The sequence below is a fragment of the Phytophthora cinnamomi genome (genome assembly GCF_018691715.1).
Source record: "Phytophthora cinnamomi strain GKB4 chromosome Unknown Contig16, whole genome shotgun sequence".
NCBI lineage: Eukaryota > Oomycota > Peronosporomycetes > Peronosporales > Peronosporaceae > Phytophthora > Phytophthora cinnamomi.
Genome location: NW_027150949.1, coordinates 1,316,635 through 1,336,535, shown reverse-complemented (window position 1 = coordinate 1,336,535; position 19,901 = coordinate 1,316,635). Strand labels below are relative to the sequence as shown.

At 50.6% G+C, this 19,901-nt stretch overlaps 1 protein-coding gene across 1 annotated transcript; it reads right to left on the bottom strand.

The window, feature by feature from the left end:
• Window positions 1-1,192: 1,192 nt before the first annotated feature.
• Window positions 1,193-19,729, bottom strand: IUM83_02502 (Voltage-gated Ion Channel (VIC) Superfamily; the record flags this gene model as incomplete). Its single annotated transcript, XM_067926427.1, has 3 exons — window positions 1,193-2,945; window positions 4,909-5,239; window positions 17,998-19,729. 3 exons carry the CDS (start codon window positions 19,727-19,729, stop codon window positions 1,193-1,195), a joined length of 3,816 nt encoding a protein of 1,271 aa, XP_067796682.1.
• Window positions 19,730-19,901: the final 172 nt, after the last annotated feature.

Here is a 19,901-nt window from a genome sequence, read left to right as displayed (position 1 = left end):
ACCAAAATATGAGTTGCAGCGAAGTAAATAACAAAATGGTAGGAAAACTTTCGTGTTGTTATGTTCATCTCTGTTCCACTTGAACATGGCCAATTTGGTCTTGAATTTATTTCTAGTCGTGTAGGTCGCCTTTTTGAAAACGGAACCCTGCCCCCGATTCCCAGACACTCGCACAAGAGCGTTCTTTTTAAAAAAACGTGGTATTTCAAAGAAACCAAGGGGTATTATGGCCAATCAACATCAAGGTAAAATTAAGCATTGTTTTGTTTACCAGATGGGTCCGATTTATTTAAAAAAAATATTCGCTAATCAGATATTCGAAGCCGCGTTCATCTATTTCCTTTGCAATCGGCAAAGCGACTGGAGGTGTCGTGCCGCAGTAGCGCTTTTTCGGACGCGAGGTAGCTTGTAACTATTGCCCCACTCATCAGTGATCACCTATATCATACCGTCAGATCAAGTAGTGTACTTTATTTACAGTATATACTGTTTTGCCCTATTTAGTTTTAAAGAAAATTTATCTTAAAACAATCCGGGGGACAGCCCTGGATTTTAATTTGAGGACCACACAGCATGCAACAATAGGTAGATTCTTGCTTAGTAGTGCTTTCTTTTTAATAACAATTTAGTTGTTGCCCATCTTATAACATTTTTATCATTTTTCGTGAACATTTATCGTGAACATTTATCGTGTGCATTTAATCAAAACTGTAATGTTTATCTCAAAACAGTTTTACATGAAGTAATTGTTATCGTCAAATTTTTGTTTGTATTTTTAAAAGAACATCGAGAAAAAGCGTTTTTAAATACAATCATAATTCTACTTTGAAATAATCAAGCATGTTTGATGGCCCACTTCTTGGGTATCATAACGGAGGCTGTAATACGCACTATTTCAGTAGACTAGCATATATAGTGCAAAGGTATTGCGATGTCAAGCCCTCTCTATCGTTCGCCCTGACAATGCACTTTTATGATTTGCTACTACGATCTTGAACGAACAACTTCGATGTAGCGGAATTCAGGCGTTCGTACTTCCAACCTTTGACCATCTGCGCTTTTGAGTATGACAACGCAGAATTTGGATTTAAGGCATCAAAGTTCACTCTTGTGCGTCTTGGTTGATCAATGTAGCAATCATGCTTCGATAATAGGGTGTAATCTCGAGGATCTACCTATCTCACTCTCGAGTCTACCCCTCGATGGGCGTGAACGGGTTGAAGAAGTCCTGCCCCAACCAGTACCCCGTCAGGTTCGTGTACAGCGGCTCTCCCTCCTCGAAATTCGCGGCATCGTCGATGGAACCGGTGCCAACGTACTTGGCGACGGCGGGGTACGGGTACACTGGACGCGTCACGTTGGTCGAAGCCCCCGAGCCAGAAGAGCTTGAGAGTCTGCGACGGGTACTGCCCGAGCTGGAGCTCACCCACTGGCCGAACGTGCTGGTGCTATCGCTGTCCGCGGACTTTGTGATCACCTTGTGGGGCGCCACGCCTTCCTCGATCCACTGCATCATGGGGGTCAACAGGTCGATGTCCGACGGGCCCTCACCGTCACCGCAGTGGTAGACTCCAGGAAGCAGGTACAGGCGCTCGAACCCCTCCACGACGTCAGCACCCATGTGGGCCTGCAGCGCCTCGTGGTAAGCGATGGTGGTGCGCGGCGAGATCTGCGGGTCAGCCCAGCCATGCCACAGAATGAGCTTGCCGCCGGCCTGCTCGAAGGCCGTCAGGTCGGCGCTCACGGAATCCAACAGCGGGTGACGCGCGCGCAGGAGATCAATGGTCGAGTTGGCGAAGTCGAAGTCGGCCAGCGTGTAGTTGTCGCCCGGGTACTCGTCGAAGATGAGGTACTTGATGGCAGCAAGAGCTGTGCTGGTGCTCATGATCGTGTCGGTGGCGGCATCTGGGACGAACACGCCCGACCAGCCCAATTCCGAGGCAAACTGCACTTCGCCAACCGTGAGGTGGTCCCCGCTGTCGGCGTCAATGGGACCAGAGTAGAACTTGGCCACGGCTTCGATCTCCGTAGACGTGAGGCAGGTTGAGTTATCGGCGTCGTTAGTGCATTGAATGCTGTACACATCGAAGTCGCACACACGCGGATCGGACAACAAACCGTCCTCGATTCCATCAAGCGAGTCACAGGCGTTGACAACGGCATCGTGCAGGATATCTAAGCGGTCCGACAGGACGATGTGGTCACCGTCTTGGTCGGTGTTGCTGACCGACAACCAGCCGTGGTGGAAGCTGTTCTGGAAGGTGAAAAGCATAGCTGGCGCGCCGGCGATGATGCCGTTGAAGTCGTTCGGGTACCTTAGGGCCTCCATCACAGCTTCGCGCCCGCCGTCGGAGCACCCGTTGAAGTAGGCGTACTCTTGCTCCTGGCCGTAGTAGTTCTTGATGAGCTCCTTGGCCACCTCCGCCGTCCAGTGCTGAGCCTCGTACGCGAAGGCCACTCGCTTGCCTTCCACAAGACCAAAGGTTCCGTCAGTGCCGCCGTCCATGTCCGTCGCGCCCATGGCCAAGTTGCCATTGTCGACTGCCTCCGAACCATCGGCAGCACCGACCGACATCTCGATGGAGCCACAGAGGCCACCACACCCGATCTGCATGTAACGCTGCGTCCACGTCGACACAGGGAGCATCACTTCCCACGTGATCGCAGGGGGAAGCGAACCCTCGACGACGCAGTACAAAACGCCGTCGCTGGTGGTTTCCGTAGCCGACGTCACGTTGCTACCAGTGCCACCGATCGACGTGATGTTCACGGATAGAAGGTCGGCACAGTTGATCACAGGATCCACTACGGCCAAACTCACAGCGACATCCTCAGCAGACGCGCTACTCAAAGTGCTGGTGGTCTCAGCGGCAGATGCGCCATCGTCGTAGCTCGTGACGGTCCCGGTCGTCGTCGAGCCTTGAGTTTCACCAGTAACCACACAGCTGGCAGACGCTGCTTGTAGTGCAACTGCTAACACCGCAAGACGAGGGAGAAAGATCTTCATTTCCGTCGAGGTGCTCTTGAGCTGGAGGAGCGCTGGGCAATGTTTTGGTATCTCGATGTGCTTGAGAATGCAAATTCGAGAATGACCCGATGCAGATCATCAAATCTGCTCGTCATTTTGAGTAGCTTGGCTACGGTCTCGAGACCATGTAGCTCACCACGGAGCTCATCGATATCAAGTTAAAGGCGGCAAGTTTTGCACCCGCCCACAAGAAGCAGGCTCTCGAGATATCTCGGCTATAGCTTCATATTGAAGAGCTGCTTCTGGGTCTTCGTCGTCAAGCGAAGTATCCATTCCATCAAAAACCTCCAAGTGTAAAGTCTAGCATGGATAGTTCCAACACGGCATCGGAATTGACATGAGTCTCTTTTGCTATCACTCAGGGTAAGCACGCAGAACAGAGCCTAGACATTGCTTACTCGGTCTACTTATTCAAGAACAGATGTCCGAATCAATTTATCATCTCTGCAATGTTGTCGTGGATTAGCTTCAGGGCCTTCCTTCACTCGGTTATCACATTCATGGACGGTGGTGTCATGCATGCCTCTTCGTACTAAGAGTGAAGCGCGGTACCACCGGAGGCCCACCATTGTACATGTAGCAGTTCGGCGTCTTAGATCGAATGACGAGACTAATGATTTCGTCAACAGGGATCGGTCGACGCGATCACCGAACTGAGCCGGGGGGAATCAACATGTCCACTTATCGTCTTCATCCATAAGATTTCTTCCTTTCTCACAATGCGTCAGGGTGTTCATCACCATCATTGCGACTGATGAATGGCATGGGTGTTAACTGTTCCGTTGTGAAAGATGAGTTGCGGCGTGAATAGGTCACTTTTCCGCTCTAATCGAATGCGTTTGGCTAACCAACACTGGGCGCGTTGAACCTCGCGTTCCATTCCAACGGATCAGTCGGGAGCACGATGTGAAGCAAGGGGGCAAACGCTTCAAAGCACTCGCGGGCTGTATTCAGGGCCTTGGCCATTGTGGTCAAGTGAGCCTCCTGCTCTTCAAACTCCGAATGAGTGCTGTGGGGAACTTGAGTATCCTCACGTGCTGTTGAATGATTCATGTTGTTTTGGCGTTGAAGGGAGTGTAGACTCTCCGAATACCTGTCATCAGAAGAAGCCACCGTCTCGGTTTGAAAGGAGGATATCGCTGTAAGCTCCGGGTTCGAAGTAACCTCTTCGTCGGGCTTCTCAGCTAACTCCGGACTAGAGGTCGGGGTTGGCTGGGGGTTCGTTCGAACTGCTTGTAAAGCAAGTAAAAGAGCTGATCCCCAGTGCTCCTCCATGTCATTTCTCGAGCAGGAGGCGAGATGCTGCCCCCCTGAGATACTTGTAAGCACGAGCGCAAATTTTGAGTGCAAGCCGTGAAAAGGGGTGTTCTTGTAGTATCTGAGCAAATGCTTCAGAACTTAGAGAAAGAATATCACAGGCTCGAACGGTATGCACAGTGTATATGCTGACACTGCAACCTAACAGCCCACGCTCTCCAAAGTAGCTGCCGCTTCGAAGACCAACTGGATGGTCTAACAGCAGCCGACTGTGCATATTCAGGTGACCTCTAAGCACAAAGTACATGGCTCGAACAATGCTGCCTTCGGCCACGAAGTGTTCATCGCGGGGGTAGCTTTCAAAGCAGAGTTTCTCCGCCAGAGATCGTGTGAACGCGTCAATGCTTTGGCCTCCTTCCCAACAAATAGGTGCGACGACTTTCATGATAAACCAAGTAAGTGGTTTCTTGGATACGTGAAGCACGCAGGCTGTACGAATATCACGCGGCATTTCTGCCAAAAGGTCGCCGTAGTTCACGCCGGCATGAGACGACCAAAATGATGACATGAAGACGTATGTTCGCGCTTTGAGTCTATCAGTTAGGCGTAATCGTGCCACGTACAGCTCGACAGCAATGAAGTTCTTGCGGAAGTTCACCTCGAGGCCGATGTACGAAATGAAAAGACTTGCAAGCTCACCGATAACGTAAGACATGACGATGAGGCCGACAAACAACTTTCCGATGTGGAAGGCATAGACCGATCCAGTTTCAGGCTCTGGGCAGTAGGCTTTCTTGACGAAGGCCACCATAGCAAAAAACAAGCCACGCAAAAGACGGAGGGTAAGCTGCTCGTTGGATGGGTTCTTCGGGTTCGTGATCACTAGCTCCTTCGATGGCAGCCACCCTTCCCACTCCCAACCTCCATAGATACAGCCAGATACGCGCATGCAGCCTAGTAGATCACAAGCAAATAGAGCATCCACACGTGCCAAAATCGAGTCACTTCACTAGCAACACTGCGGCGGTTTAGCTCAGACAGGTAGCTTCCAAGATTTAAGAATTTGATGCATCGTAGCAGCTTAAACTTCGCGCTGCAGTCGTAAACAGACAGAAATTCGTAGAAAGGAATCGCCGCGAGGATATCCCAGATCATCCGCTCTTTCATGTACACACTACGGAGCTTTACGACCAAAAGCTCCATCGACTCTGGTGATCTGTGCACGTGCCAGCTAAACCACACGTCCAGGATAAAGGCAGCTTCGCATAATAGCCCTCCAGTATTCACAAACACAGCCGCTACGGTTTCCCGCTGCATCGAATCCATCGTGAGCTCGTAAGGTACCATGATAGCGACGTACGTGGTGCACCACACGATAAAGCGCACCCAGAACAAGTGGAAGTGCTTTGGACGGCGACCCCGTGAATGAGTCCATCGCCTAATGCAAGAAGAGGCTTCAAAACGAACCGACTAAGTACGCGTGTCAGCTTCACGCTTGTCTGTTTGCCATGTCCAGTGTTGCTGTGCTGCAACCCTGTATGGTTTCGTTTCAGCTTCAAGCTCTCAGCATTTTCATTTACAATGTCAGATCGGGACAGCACTTTTCCACTAGCATTATTCATTCCTCTTCGTTGTTCCTCACTCGAAAGCCGGGATAGGCGTACCTGCTCACGGTTGATATTAGCGATGCGCAAAACTTTCTGCTCCCATTTGGGGTACCTGTCAAACACAAGATCCAGTGACTCACGAGACAGTCTGTACAGGATGCAGGATGTCTGAGCCTTGATGTACACGTCACGTCGCTCGTCGGTGAAGAGTGCGTTTTCGCCAAAATAACTGCCCGCCGAAATTTCAGTCACCTTCTTCAGCTCACCTTGTACGTTGTTTCGCTGCAAACTTCTACCAATATCAGGCATCACAGGGCCAACCTGGCTTGGCGCGCTGCTGTCTCCATCTCCTTTTCGATTTACCAAAACATTGGCAACTGCTTTGAAGGTAGTTCTCGGGCGATTGGCTATCCGCGAGGGCAGCAGCACCTCGACTATACCCGTAAAAATGAAAAACATGTCGCTCCCACTGTCACCGTACTTGACAACAAATTCACCCCGCGAAACCAACACCTGCGTGAACTGGGAAACCAGTATTCGAGTGATAGACGTCTCCATCCCAGCGAGGAAGTCCACTTTGTTAATCATAGGCTTTAGATACACGAGGCGGATATCGGTGAGCAAAGACGGCGGAAGGCATTGACCGAGCAGATGCTCCTGCGTGATTGTGTGGAATCGCTTGAACAATAGGAATGTCTTGACCCGCTCTTGCAGAGCAGTTGGCATCTTAAAGTGGTCTAGCAAATGTCGTACTGCACCCATCTTGACGTTGAATTCTCTGTTTTCAGAGCTCGTGAGTTCAATTATGTCGGTGAAGTTACCGATCACATACGCGAACAGGAAGACGCCGGAGGTCATTGTCACTACGCTGAAAATGCACTGAGCAGTGGTCTGTGGGTATTCCGACTCACCTGAAGATGACATTAATCCAAACGACCAGTACAGAGATGCCATATACTGTAGCATGTGAGATCCATGCTCCAGCATTTTAGGTGGTAGCCATAGGTTATCGCCAAAAGCTGTCTGTTTGCTCGTTGGGCTAGTAGCAAAATCAGGGAACGCCACCTTCGATGCGAAATTGAACCACATGCAGCCTAGAAAATGCGATAGCATGAATGTATAGTAGAGCAATTTAAAAAGACGGAGCTCAGTTGTGCGCTTAAGATACCGTGTTTCCAGAGCGTGCAATTGTCTAGAAACTTTAAATAATCGCAGCAGCTTGTTGATATTGACTAGGTCCCACCGCTTTTCAACAGGCAGCCTCCAGTTAATAGCATAAAGAGGTAGCAATGCTACAATATCCGATACGAAAGCTCCGGACCTCAAGTACTCGCGCTTAATACGCTGTGGGATCATGATTTTGTTTCCGTACTCATAGTATCCTAGTCGCGAACGGATGTACATGTCCAAAACAAAAGAGATCTCTAGAAAAATTATAAGCGCATCAGCATCTTTGTGGCCGCCTTCCAACGGAAAGCACGCTTGAAAAATCACCAATACCCACTGCGTCGTCATTACCATGAACACCCACGTTTCCCACATCAGAATGAATACCGAGTCGGGATTGTATACAACCGTGCTCAACTGCCTTAGCCCAGAGAGAATCTTGTGTAGAAATACACGTGATGGGACTTCAATCTGGTTCTCTGTCTCTTTATACGTGTTCACACTCAAGCCATGCTGAGCAGGCGCTGATCAAGGGCAAGAAGCTCAACTTTCAACACAGGGAAAATTGCCTCCATAGCTTGCAGCTGTTCTCGAGAAACAAACAACAGAATACAGCCTTTGTTGGCGCTCACGTGTTCCGTGTATCCCTCTCCCCGCTCCTTCTGGGTAAGTGCCGCTATGCCGAAGAAGCCACCAGGAGGAACTTCAGACGGTGGCCCTCCCATTTTCACCACGCTAGCCTCTCCCTCGAGTAGGAAAAACATTCCAGTAACGTAGTCGCCATGACGGTACACCGTCTCACCCTGGCCATATAGAATGAATTCAGCATTTTCAACCAGGATTTCCTCGAGTTTGTCCCGAACGGAACGTACGCCCTGCAGTAGCGCCAAAGTCTGTAGAACTGGCATACAAATGCTTCGGAGTAGCTCTAATCTAGTCGATCGAGGGAGATCAGCCAGTAGCTCGCGTATTACCGCACCACGGTGCGAAGACCACCAGTAATCCAGAAACGACTTGACGCGGTGATGGATAGCAAGTGGGGCCTTATGTCGGCGGAGAAACAGTTGAATACGAGTGCTGGTCTCGAAAAACTGTTTCTGCTCGAAGGCAGAAGCAGTGAAGCGTTTCTGGACGTTGTCCACCACAATGGCCGATATTAAAAACCCGCCCAGCATCAGAATGAGTGCAGCGACCAATTGCCTAACACTTGTCGGCTCGACAGTTTTTCCTGGTGATGCCAGCACCCCAACACCATAGTACAGCGAACGGAAGTATTCCATGGCGGTGAGCTCTTCTAACCCATCTCGGTTCACGCTCTCGTTAAGGATTGTGCCGTTGCAGTTCTCCATGTGAGTTGCGTTCAGTCTGCGCAAACAGAGGCTAGTGGGGCAGACCCACGCCTCGTTTTCATCAGGGTCAAAACCCTCGATGTAAGAAATACCAAAGTATATGCAGGCCACCACGTGAAACATCATTATGAGTAAAATGATGAAAAGCAGCAATTGTCGCCGGCTATTTAGCTGGATAAAATTCTCGATTTCTTTTAACTGCTCCTTCAGATGAAATACTCGTAGGAGGCGTGGCAGGCGCATGAGCCCATACTTTACCATCTGAACGTATTCGTAGGGTAAAGCGCAAATCAGGTCGAAAATAAAATCCCTTTTTAAATAGCGATTCATGCTCAGTTTTGGATCCATAATTTTGTTGGAGTCAGCCATGAAGGACAAATTCAGGTTTAAAATTAGGTCAAACAGCAAGACAATGTTTGCAATGGCGTCAGTTGTTTGAAATACCCATGTCGGTCGCTGCCACAATGGAAAAGTGACTTGGACAGGGATCAACAGCCAACTGTAGCACAAATTTGACAGCAGCAGAACCAGCCACCACAGGCGCACTGCAGACTGGTGGTCGATACATTTTCGAAGTAAAATAAGACGCCATAACCCGTGGCGCTCGAATATCAACCCCATATTAGGGCCCTGCTGAGTCGCGTTTGTCGTAGGAAGTTGGGAGCCTAATGCCGGATCGGTATCTAATCTCAGCGCTGGTGAGAGAAATGTATCTGCACTGAGCGCGGCGTCTGGCTTAGAATCTCGAATACGCTCGCTGCGCATGCTTCTCTTACTCCACTGCGAAATATCCCGTCGCAAAGGACCAATAACTCCAGTGGCTTTTGCAAGTTTTTGCGTAATGCTCTCGCGTCGTGAAGGCATCACCTTGCTGTCTCTCCTCGACGGTACTGTAAGTAGTGTAGGTCCTCCAGCTAACGCTGATTTTCCAGCTGTAACAGAAGTCCGACGCGAAGTTAATGTTCTCGGGGTGATGATCGAAGTCGAGGCATTGTTCCCTATGTTCTCTTCACTGATATTCAACAGTTTGAACATCGACTTCACGTGGACGGCAATCACAGAAGCACAGTCCGGGTACCCTTCGAGCACACGTTCGCAGTGAAACCTCGAAAGCTTGTACAAGATCGCATAAGTTGTCGTCATCACAGTGGCCTGGCAGGGAACTTCGAAAACGCATATAGCTCTCCAAAGCACGAGCCCTTTCGAATCTCCCGCACCGTCACCGATTTGACAATAATGGCGAGCACTCCTGAATGAACGACGTACATAGCGTTGCCATGATCTCCGATTGAAAACAGTGTTGTCTGAGCCGGCACGGCTATCATCTCCAAAAGGCTTGTAATGGCGACTATAAACTGATCGCTGCAACCACCAAAGATCGAGACCTCGGCAATAGTTGGCTTCAGAAGTTCTACTTGAATATCGTTGGCTATTGAAGGGCATAAAAGTTTTGCAGTCTCGCGGTCTGTCGACTCCGCGTCAGTGTAGTAGCGCTAAAAACACACAGAGAGCTATCAGTTCAAGCTTACCAGCATCCCGAGCCCGCCGCGATCATACGAGCATCATGCAAAGCCTACCTGAAGGTATTCGATCGCTTGGGCTTGTTGGTTGTCCGGGACGTGGTGGAAGGACAGAACGTGCACCAATTGGTTGATGCGTGCCCCTACCGCTTCTGTGTTGCCATTTTCGCATTTAGAAATCACGAAAATCGTTGCACACAACGTCGTGAACATCGAGAATCCACACAGTGCTACCAGAATCGTAAACAGAAACTCCGTGTTGTGTCGAGGCAGCTCTCCCTCAAACAGGCCGGTCATGATTCCAACACTCCAAAATAGTGATGCCAAATAGTGTCTATGCAACGGGAGATGATGATACAGCGAGCTCGCAGGAAGCCATGGATCACTTTGCCTCGTGTCTTCTCCAAAGCTGTATCGTATGGAAGCCAAAACATGGGCTAGGTAGAGTGTAGATGCGAGAACCTTCGAAAGCTTGAGCACGACAAACTGTTTCGCGTAGAACTCGTCAAGACTTGACACAAGGTGCGGCAGCCGTGACCATCGAAGAAACGTCACGAACAATAGCTTCGCCACGGCGCGGGGGAAACCTATCACAAAAATCTGGATAGGCAGAATAGCTGTCACGTCAAGTGCGAAATGTCGAGAGCGAACGTATCGGCGTATTGTTCGTTTCTTGTCTCGAATCAGGTTGCCGTCTGAGTAGTAGCCCATGTGAGCTTGAACGTACAAGTCCACCGTGAACACGAGTTCGCACACAATGATCAACACGAAAAATATCGAGATCCCTCCCACAACCTCCGGCTGGAATGCTAGAATATAAGGCAGTAGGATGGCTTCCAGCAGCAAACACAACAGAAGGGACTGCTCCCACATCTTCACGACCGTCGAGTGCGGGTCGAAGGCATCCTGACGGTCCTCTGCAAGAACTTTTGTTAGCCGGGTGTGCAGACTGAATGTAGTGTGGACACGACCGGCAGATTTACTGGTGAGCGAGTGTATCCATGATTGTTTTTCACTGCTCCTGCTGACCTTGCTTCTCGCACTCCCCTTACTCCTCGCGCTTCCTCTGATCATGTTCGCAGCATGCACTGCTTGTGTCGAAGTGGACGCTGGGACGCACTAAAATGGGCTGGACCGTGTTTCAACGTCGCATTTGTCCACGGGATTATGGCAAGCTCCGGCGCCAAAATAAAGCTCACCACTTGCCTAAGTTTGGAATCCGCGAAACTCCAGCAACGAACAGTCGAATCAGTGACGTCGACCAATTTGTAGACATTCCATTGTCGTGTCCAAGTGATGAACTACACGCACAACAATGGTCGCTTTGTTATTTGCTTTAGTTTTGACAGACTCGGGTATCAAACATCGAGCAGGACGTGAGTTACGTGCTATGTTGCTGCAGTGGGTCTCGTTGACCCTATGAACAGCCCAGTGAATCTCGCAGTCGGCTGACATTCGCCAACATTAACCTGTCAGATTGGAGTAAGATATACTATGCATCAACAGCGGGGTGTGAGCACCAGCTTTCGTGCTCACGGCCGTCGTCACACTTGTACACTGAGCGTTTGGTTCGTCGTCACCTCGAGACCGATACGAGCTAACCATTTCGATGCCAACAGGCGGAGGTGGCATGTGCTTGCGTGCTATCTCTTCGCGCGACGTAGGTAAACCTAGCAGCGTCTTCAACTGTTTGCGAGCCCCAGCACGCCCGCGAAGTACGAGATCTCGTGCCTCCAACGGATCAACTCGGTGTAAATGCGCCAGCAAATTCATCATGAATTTGTAAATGTGCGAGTACGGCACGTCGGCATTAATGCGCTCAGCGTTTGCCACAACATCGTTAGCATTGAGGAAGGGTACTATAGGGGTATCCAGGTGCGGGACTCCTGTCGTGGATTTTTGCGTGGATCCACTCTGGAAATACCGCACCAATGCCTCAAGCATATTACGGTCGGGGGCCGGAGCGTTGCAGCTCGTCCAATCTAGTTTATTGCGTTCCCGATACTCCGGAAAGTTCTGCAGTAGCTCTTCGTACGGTTGCTGGTCGAGCCGATATAGCTCAGTGAGAGTGAGCGCTACGCACGTTTCAAGGCGAGAAATTCCATAGAGCAGCGCTAACTCGCCAAAAAACTCGCCGCGCTCACGAATGGACTCAGCAGCGTCGAGTTTTACCAGGATACGACCATTGGCGATGAAATACATGCTGTGGTCGACGTCACCTTTCACGGTGACTTCTTCACCTTCGGAGCAAACCACGTATTGCAAGCAAACCAGTAAACCACGAAGAAAATGTTCATCTAACGCCCGGAATGCCGCAACCCTTGTGGCAAAACCTCGAAGAGTGGCCAACACAACGTCTTCGTACAGAAGGCGGGAGACGTTCATCACAGCAGCAAATTCACTCTCTCCTTTACGTCGACGCCATACCCGCGCATAGTAAGACTTGATTTGACGCTTGAGCTTCTTCGGTACCTCGTTTTGCACCAAATAATGCTGGAGCTCGCCCAAATTCTGTTCGAAATCAGCTTTACGCCGTGCTCGGGCATTTAGTAGTTCGCCCTGAGCACCTGCAAGGGCGCCGTAAATGTAGATGCTCCAAAGCGTGATCACAATCTCCGCTACGAGCTCCAGGGGGTTCATTGAGAGAATATCGCCATAGAAGAGAGTCGAGATGCACTCCATCGAGAAGAGCAAGGACCTCAAGTACTTTCTCGACAGCGATGTGCTATCCAAGCAGAAAGTTGTAGCCTGCTCGGTGAGCATTCGCCCTGTTTCCTCGACTGTTGTAACTGCATCAGCAATGTAGGTTAGCATTCCAGATGTTGATAGCCACGATGTACCATAATGATGGAACGCGTGTTCGCTCGTTATGAACCAAATGCAGGCCAAAATATGCCCCATCGCGAGATATGATGCCAAGCCCCGCACAAAGTATAATGCTGCATCACTTACTGGCACTTTGCAGTCATAAACCAGGTACTGAAACAGCTTCTCCGAGAGCGGTTCAATACGCTGCACAAGCAAGCAGCGATTCAACCTTAATAACCAGCGTGAGGTCCACCAAGCATTCTGAGCCACCTCCGTGGCTAAGGTCGTATACGCTAGCGGCACTCGGACTTCTCCGGCAAAAAGTAGCAGTTCTAGCGGCAACATGGCTAAAATGTCGGCACGAAGAGCTGGGTTTGACAGAAAAACTCGTTGAAACCCGCCTTTGGTTGAGTTTACCAAGTTGGCGCCCATGCTGTGAACTGGCAACGAAGCGTACCGGAATCTGTAACTCAAGTCCATGACGCACAGGATGTCCATAAAGATCTCAAATCCTGACCAAGTGTGCAGAATAGAATGTGGCAGCTCAGTCAAATCAGTCGCAAAGCAAACCTTGAACGGTGTAATTGTGAGATGGTAAATCGCTACAGCAAGCATGAGAATGTCCCATATTTTGCCGAGCTCCTTGATTCGTCTGAGGAACGCTCTCGACGTAGGGTCAAGAATATCTGTGCGCTCATTCACTAGTTGGAACTTTATCCCCATCAATGAAGGACGCTGGCCATTGCTGGTCCGACGAATCGGGTCCAGAAACTGAAAACTTCCACGCGTCTGAGGGGTAACTGGTCTTACGTCGCTGAGCCGTTTAGCGACAGTGACCATGCTTGGGACTTGCGCCATAGAAGTACCCGGGGTAAAATTTGGATTTTTCCACTGGCGGTACTGGTGGTACAGTCGAAGTTGTGTGGCATATTGCGGACGCTGGCACCGCTGTATGATAGCAAAATCGATATTTCCCCTCCATGCCTCTCCATCTAGCATCTTCAAATTTGTTTTACCCTCGTGCGTCAAACCTTGAAAATACTTGCACCCAAACAACGGCAACGAGTGACTCCGTCTTATACCGCTATGGGTAGTCGCTGTCTTGGCATCTTTTGAAAGATCACGCTGCTTCTGTATCTCCGCTTGCATGACTACAACAGAGAATCGCCGCTTACGAAGGGAATCATTTTGTTCACCAGAACCTGTCAGCCCAATGCTATGCGCAACTTTTGATAGTTTAGCTGCATTGTCAAGCGCCATAGCTCTTCGACTGGCGTCTTCTGCTGGGGTACTTTGGCTTGGATTTTGAAACGAATAGGACGATTGCCGTTTGACGAGGCCTCGAGATGGGTGGATTCTAACTTGTGGACGCTGATCATTCTCACCCTTCACACTTGACCTTGGACGTGTAAAAGTTTCGTCAGGTGGAATGAGATCATCCAGTAGCGTGTCAACAGTGTGTCGCACGGCTGCTAGGATCTTGAACCGTGCCCAGCTCTCCGTTTCTAGTCGGCGCACGTGTTTGTTTTGTAGGCTCTCACGCACAAGCTTGTTGACCGGATTGAGATCTACGATGAATTGAATCATGTGGATATCAGCCACGTCGTTACTTTTGCTGCCGACTGGACGAGGCTTATCTCCGATAACACTTCGGTATACATCATTCGAATTCCCATGCACCTTTCCTCGTGAAAAACTGTGGCGTGTACTCCGATTCGATATCACTGAGGACGCCCGTCGCCGCGATTGCAATGCACCAAGAGCTTCCCGATATTGAGATGCAAGGGCATCGGTCTTTGTCAGAAGATATTTCGTTTTCTTCTCAAGCAACTGGATTTCGGAGGGCAAAAACACTCTGCTACTCGCTTTCTTCGTCGAAGCAAGCGGTCGGATGATAGTTGGAGCTCCTGGCAAACCCGATTTTGGTGTCGAAGCATTGGAACTGGGGCACGCTTCGTTCTGTCGGGTTGCAAGAAGACGTTTAGCTCTACTGGCCGTTCGCAGGTTACTCCGCTGGTAACGCAAGAGTCTACCACGAACCCAGTCAAGGATAGCGTGTAGAGCATGTTTTTGTACCTGGGCGTCCGATAAGTCACCGTCAGTCGTCCATAGCTCCTTCCAATCTTGCTTGGTCACGTATAGCACTTCGCACGAGGTAGTCGCCCGCACTGTCGCTAGCCTTCGCTGGTTAGAGAGAAAAAAGGCAACCTCGCCGAACAGTGCGCCTTCCATAAGAACAGCCACGTTTGTCACTGAGTTTGTCCAAAACGCAGCCGCGAGCCCCTTCCGCATTATGCACAGACGACTTCCAAAAGTACCTTCCACCAAGATATCGTCCCCTGGGATGAACAGCTCCGACTGCATACGTAGCGCCAGGTTGTTGATCTGTAGCCCTGTTAAAAAGCTTCGGATAGGTAACAATGCAATGGATTGTCCATAAATCTCCAGCATAAGTTTTAGTCGAAGATTTGCAGAGAGATCTTGCACAGTGCTATGTAGATCAAGTCCCTCCGTGTGCTCAAATTGGAGATGAAAGAAAAACCCGATACGCTCACGCAGGTTCTCAGGCAATTCGTGCTCTTTTGCAAAGCTGTCGAAGCTGGCGATTCGATTCTTGTATTCCTTGGCCTCCTTGCCGAGTTCGAGAATGAGTTCGGAAATTTCCCCCACGATGTGACCGATGATGAATGTGCAGCACAAGCAAGTAAGCCCTGTCCAGAGCGTACCAGCTGCATCACGAGGGACACTTTCACGTGAGCCCACGAGCAATAAAGTAGTAATTGCCCAATAAAATGACTTGGCGTAGAGAATCGGAATCGAGTTGTGATATTCAAGCAGCAAATGGTCTTGAGCCATCCAGCATTGTTCAACGTGCACACATTCGTTCTCGGATATCAAGAAGAAAATGCAGCCGACGCAGTGTGCTACCAACACAAGAATAATCAGCAGCTTAGCAGGGCTCAAATAAGCCGACACATTGCGAGACGCGAAGTGTTGCTGAATCTGAACTATTACATCATCCAGGTATACGAAAAGATCCACACAGCGTACAAGTCGCGGTAGTCGACACAGACTGGCAACCACTGAACCACTAGCTTTTGGTACATAAAGTGGCAACGATGCAATCAGGTCCCACTTAAATGTCGAGCTATGAAGATAATGGGTATCCTTTTCGTGTCTGCTCAAAAGGTTTTCAAAGCCTACCTCCGGGTTTCCAAAATAGTAAAGGCGTAGGTAAATATCAAACGCGAAACAGAAGTCGCAGCCGACATCAGCAAGCCACACAACGGTGCTTAAGCCTCTGGAGAATTGGAGGTGTGCGTGAAAGCATATCCGGAAAATAACAAAAATGGCGTTGTAGATATTCCAGCATGTGATGACAGCATTCCAAATGCTCGTGATCGTGCCGCGAGCGGCATCTATATCACGAACCCCACGTCTCCCGCTTTTACCACCGTTCTTCGCGGGCGCTATCGTCGTGATGTCGTGTTGACAGAAAAGAGTGGATGTTTGCATCATGTGAGGCTGAAGTTTAAGGCGCTCGAGATTGTGTAAAACACGCCGCATAGAGTTGTATTGATCCAACCACATAATTTGAGCTTCCTCTTTTATGTCATTGAGATCGCTGGCAAATTTGCGTTGGATGATGTCGAATTGCTCACGAGTCATAACAGACGCCTGGACAAAAGATGCCGCTACAAGTGTGGCGCTATGTGCTTTCCGTAGCAAAAATTCGCTGACACCGTAGCACTCGCCTTCGTTTAGTGCACGAACAGGTACCTTTCGTACGCGGAAAAACATATTAATCTTACTTCCATGCAGAAAAACGAAGAACTCGCGGCAAACATCACCTTCTAAACAAATTGTTTCTCCATGCTGGTAACTGTGATGTCGAAATTTGCCTGTGATCTCGTGGAGAAACTCCGCGCTACCCGAATCAAAAAGTGGTACGTTCTTCACGGCTTCAGAATGCAACAAGGATGATATCTGGTAGCAAAGCTGATCAGGTAAGTGAGATAGCAACTGGGACTCGTAGGCATGCTTGTGCTCCACAAACTGATGGTGATAAAAGCGTCGAATCTCGCCACTTAGCTTCTCTGAGATGTCCATACGCTCCAGAATACTGTTCAGCGTATTCATTTTCTCAATGTGGTGATGTCGTGTTGCCATCACGTTCGAAATCGTACTTGACATCGCTCCCGCTACCCCGAAATTTATTATGCCTCCCACAAAAATCCACAACGCTGCAAAGTAGCTCTCAGCAGTTGAATACGCTACGATGTCACCGTAGCCTACTGCAGTCAACGTCACAACGGCCCAATACACCGAGCGTAAGTAGGCGAACGAGAACTTGTACATGGAAGATGCGTCTTCTGCAGGAAAAACAGCTCCAATGTGAGCATAACAATCAAACTCTACCCACGAACAGTTTTGAAATAGCGTGGCTTGCTGAAGACAGTCCTCACGCGACAGTTCCGACATTAACTCCGAACTGGCCTCTTCAAGTGTTGACCCCCGTGCAATCCAGGCCATTTCAAACCACACGCAGCCAACAACGTGCAGCATCAGTGTTACGCCCAGCAGTAGAGAGGCGACTAGGTGGGTTTTCGAGCTCACACCATGGTAATCACTAATGTTACGGAGCAAACCGGGCATCTCGCGCACTCGTAGTAGACGAAGCAATCGAATGAGCGATAAGCGCCCTCGTGCCGCAGTGATCGGATGCGAATCCAACACCACACCAACAGGCAGCCATGCCAACAGGTCCACATAGAACCCGCTACTCTGATAAGCAGCAAAAATGAGATCTGGCTGCGTGACTTCCAACATAACGCTTTGATCCAAGAAGGCGAAGTATCGTGAACGCAAGACAAGATCGACAGCAAAAAACACCTCCACCAATAATGTCAATGCATAACGCACGCCGAACTCGGGCTGCTCAGCAAACATGTCTTGGTCATCGGACATCGCAATAAATACAGAGAAGAAAGGCACCTCAAAGGCGACGTAGACAACAGCGATCAAACGAGCAGTTTCCCAGTACACACGAAAAATTGAACCGGGGAGCCGCCAACTTACACGACGCTTCATCTCGCTGGAATACGCTTCATCGGCAGTGCTATGCGTGCTTCCGCCGTGCGAGTTCCTGCCACCACTTCCATGGCCACCGCGCAATCCCAGTAATTTCTTCGTTTTGCGCAATTGTGTTGCGTACTTTTCCAATGTCTCGGTCATTCGGGCACGAACAGCAACTTCATTACCCCTGTGTGAAAAGGTAATGGCTACATCAAACTTGGCTTTGGCGAGGACATACAGCTCGCAAAATGTCTTCGCGACGGCTTTTTCCTCATACTTCTCCGGGAACAACAGGCAGCTGTCGGCGAAAAAATCTCCTGTCTGGCACTCCTTAGGGTTATGTCCATTGAACGCCGAAAGCACCACCTTCCCACGAATAACAAAGAACATTTGCGCATTAAACTTGGGCTCGGTGATCTGGTCGGCAGGCGAGTACACGCGGCGCACTAGTGCGAGCGCGAGCAGGTTGATGAATTCAACGCTTTCTCTCATGAGAAAGCACACCTGCTTGACGCGGGTAGCCTTGAGGGTCGCGACAACTTTTGACTGCAAGTGTTTGGGCATGATACGCAGTGCTTCCTCGCTGTCAAGGCTGTGGTGGGTACTCCACGAGTAGCTAAAATACGCAGTAACCTGCCGCCGAACAGCATGCGTGATGTTTTTCGAGTGCATGTACTCACGGGCATTATCTACGTGTGTCGCGAACGCTGCATATCGTGCATTCCGTATTCGAAATATAAAAAGAAAGGTTGCCAGCACCGACGTTCCGAAGAGCGCGCCCATGAGCATCACGATCACTGCATACACCGTCTCAGCATCCGAGACGGGAGTAGCGTCGTCATACCCGAGTAAAACTATCGTCCTGGACGCCCAATACAGTGCTCGGGCGTATTTCCGGGCTACAGTTGCACCGAAAAGGCGATCTCGCACGGCCCAGCTTGTCTCCACGTTCTCGTCACAATATTCAAGAGAAACGCCACATTGAGCATGTGCGAGAAGCATGTAACCACATGCCACATAATGACACATTCCGGCGCACAAGCCGATATTGCGCACGAGACTATCAATGCCTGTAGAGGAGAGGTGCTGGACCCACCCACGATCCGAGTAAATATTAGCCACTCGCTCGAGATAGTGTCGTATCCTGTAGATTCGACACAGCTTCGTAATCCGCGTCAGGTGCAGCGCATTGTAGGCTCCAGTCGCGACTGCTATTGCGTCGGTCGGCACGAGCGCGATAACTTCCAGTGCCAGCTGCACGTTGCGCACGCAAATGAACTTCCGGTGCGACTTGGTGACGTCCGCCCCCGAGATGGACGACAAGGGCTTGATGGAGGCGAGCGTCCACTTGGCCTTCCCTCTCCTCAGACCCGTGCCCGACGCTGTGCGGCCCAAGGCCTTGGGCAGCTTCAGCCGGTTGGCGTCTCTCGTCAGCTTCCTGCCCAGCTCGAAGCTCACCTCCTCCGACAGCTGCGAGAACGAGTCCTTCCACACGCGATAGAAGCCCACGAACTCGAGCAGCCCGATCACGTCGGCCACGAGGTCCAGGGGCGTGAAGATGCTCAGCTCCGGCGTCCACCGGTGCACGCTCTGCTCCTCCTGGCGCCGGAACGGGTCGTAGTAGAAGGCGATGCGGAACGGCACCGTGAGCAGCACGTAGAGCGCCGCGTAGAGGCTGACGGCGACGCTCAGGGTCTGCCTCGTGGTCCAGGGCAGCCGCTTGTAGAGCCTGGCCACGGGGCGCGCGCTGCGGCGGTAGAGGCGTCTGCAGGCCTTGAGCAGGCTGCGGCTGGACGTCGTCCGCAGCGTGCTGCGGACCTGGAACTGCACGGCGGTGAGACTGGCTCTCGCGTCGACGGGCTCCTCCGCGGCCACCACCTGCTCGTCCGTCGCCGCGTACACTTTGCGGTGAGGCATCGTCGCGCACTGCCGTGACTCATGAACAGTGCCCCCCTCCTCGACGGTAGTTACCTGCCAGCGCCTCCGAGCGTATTAATGGCGCACGTCGCGACGTAGCGCGCGGTGGTTTCGCCCTTCATGCTGCCTGCCAATTTTGGCGAGGAGTGCGCAATTGCGCAATTTCCGCCAC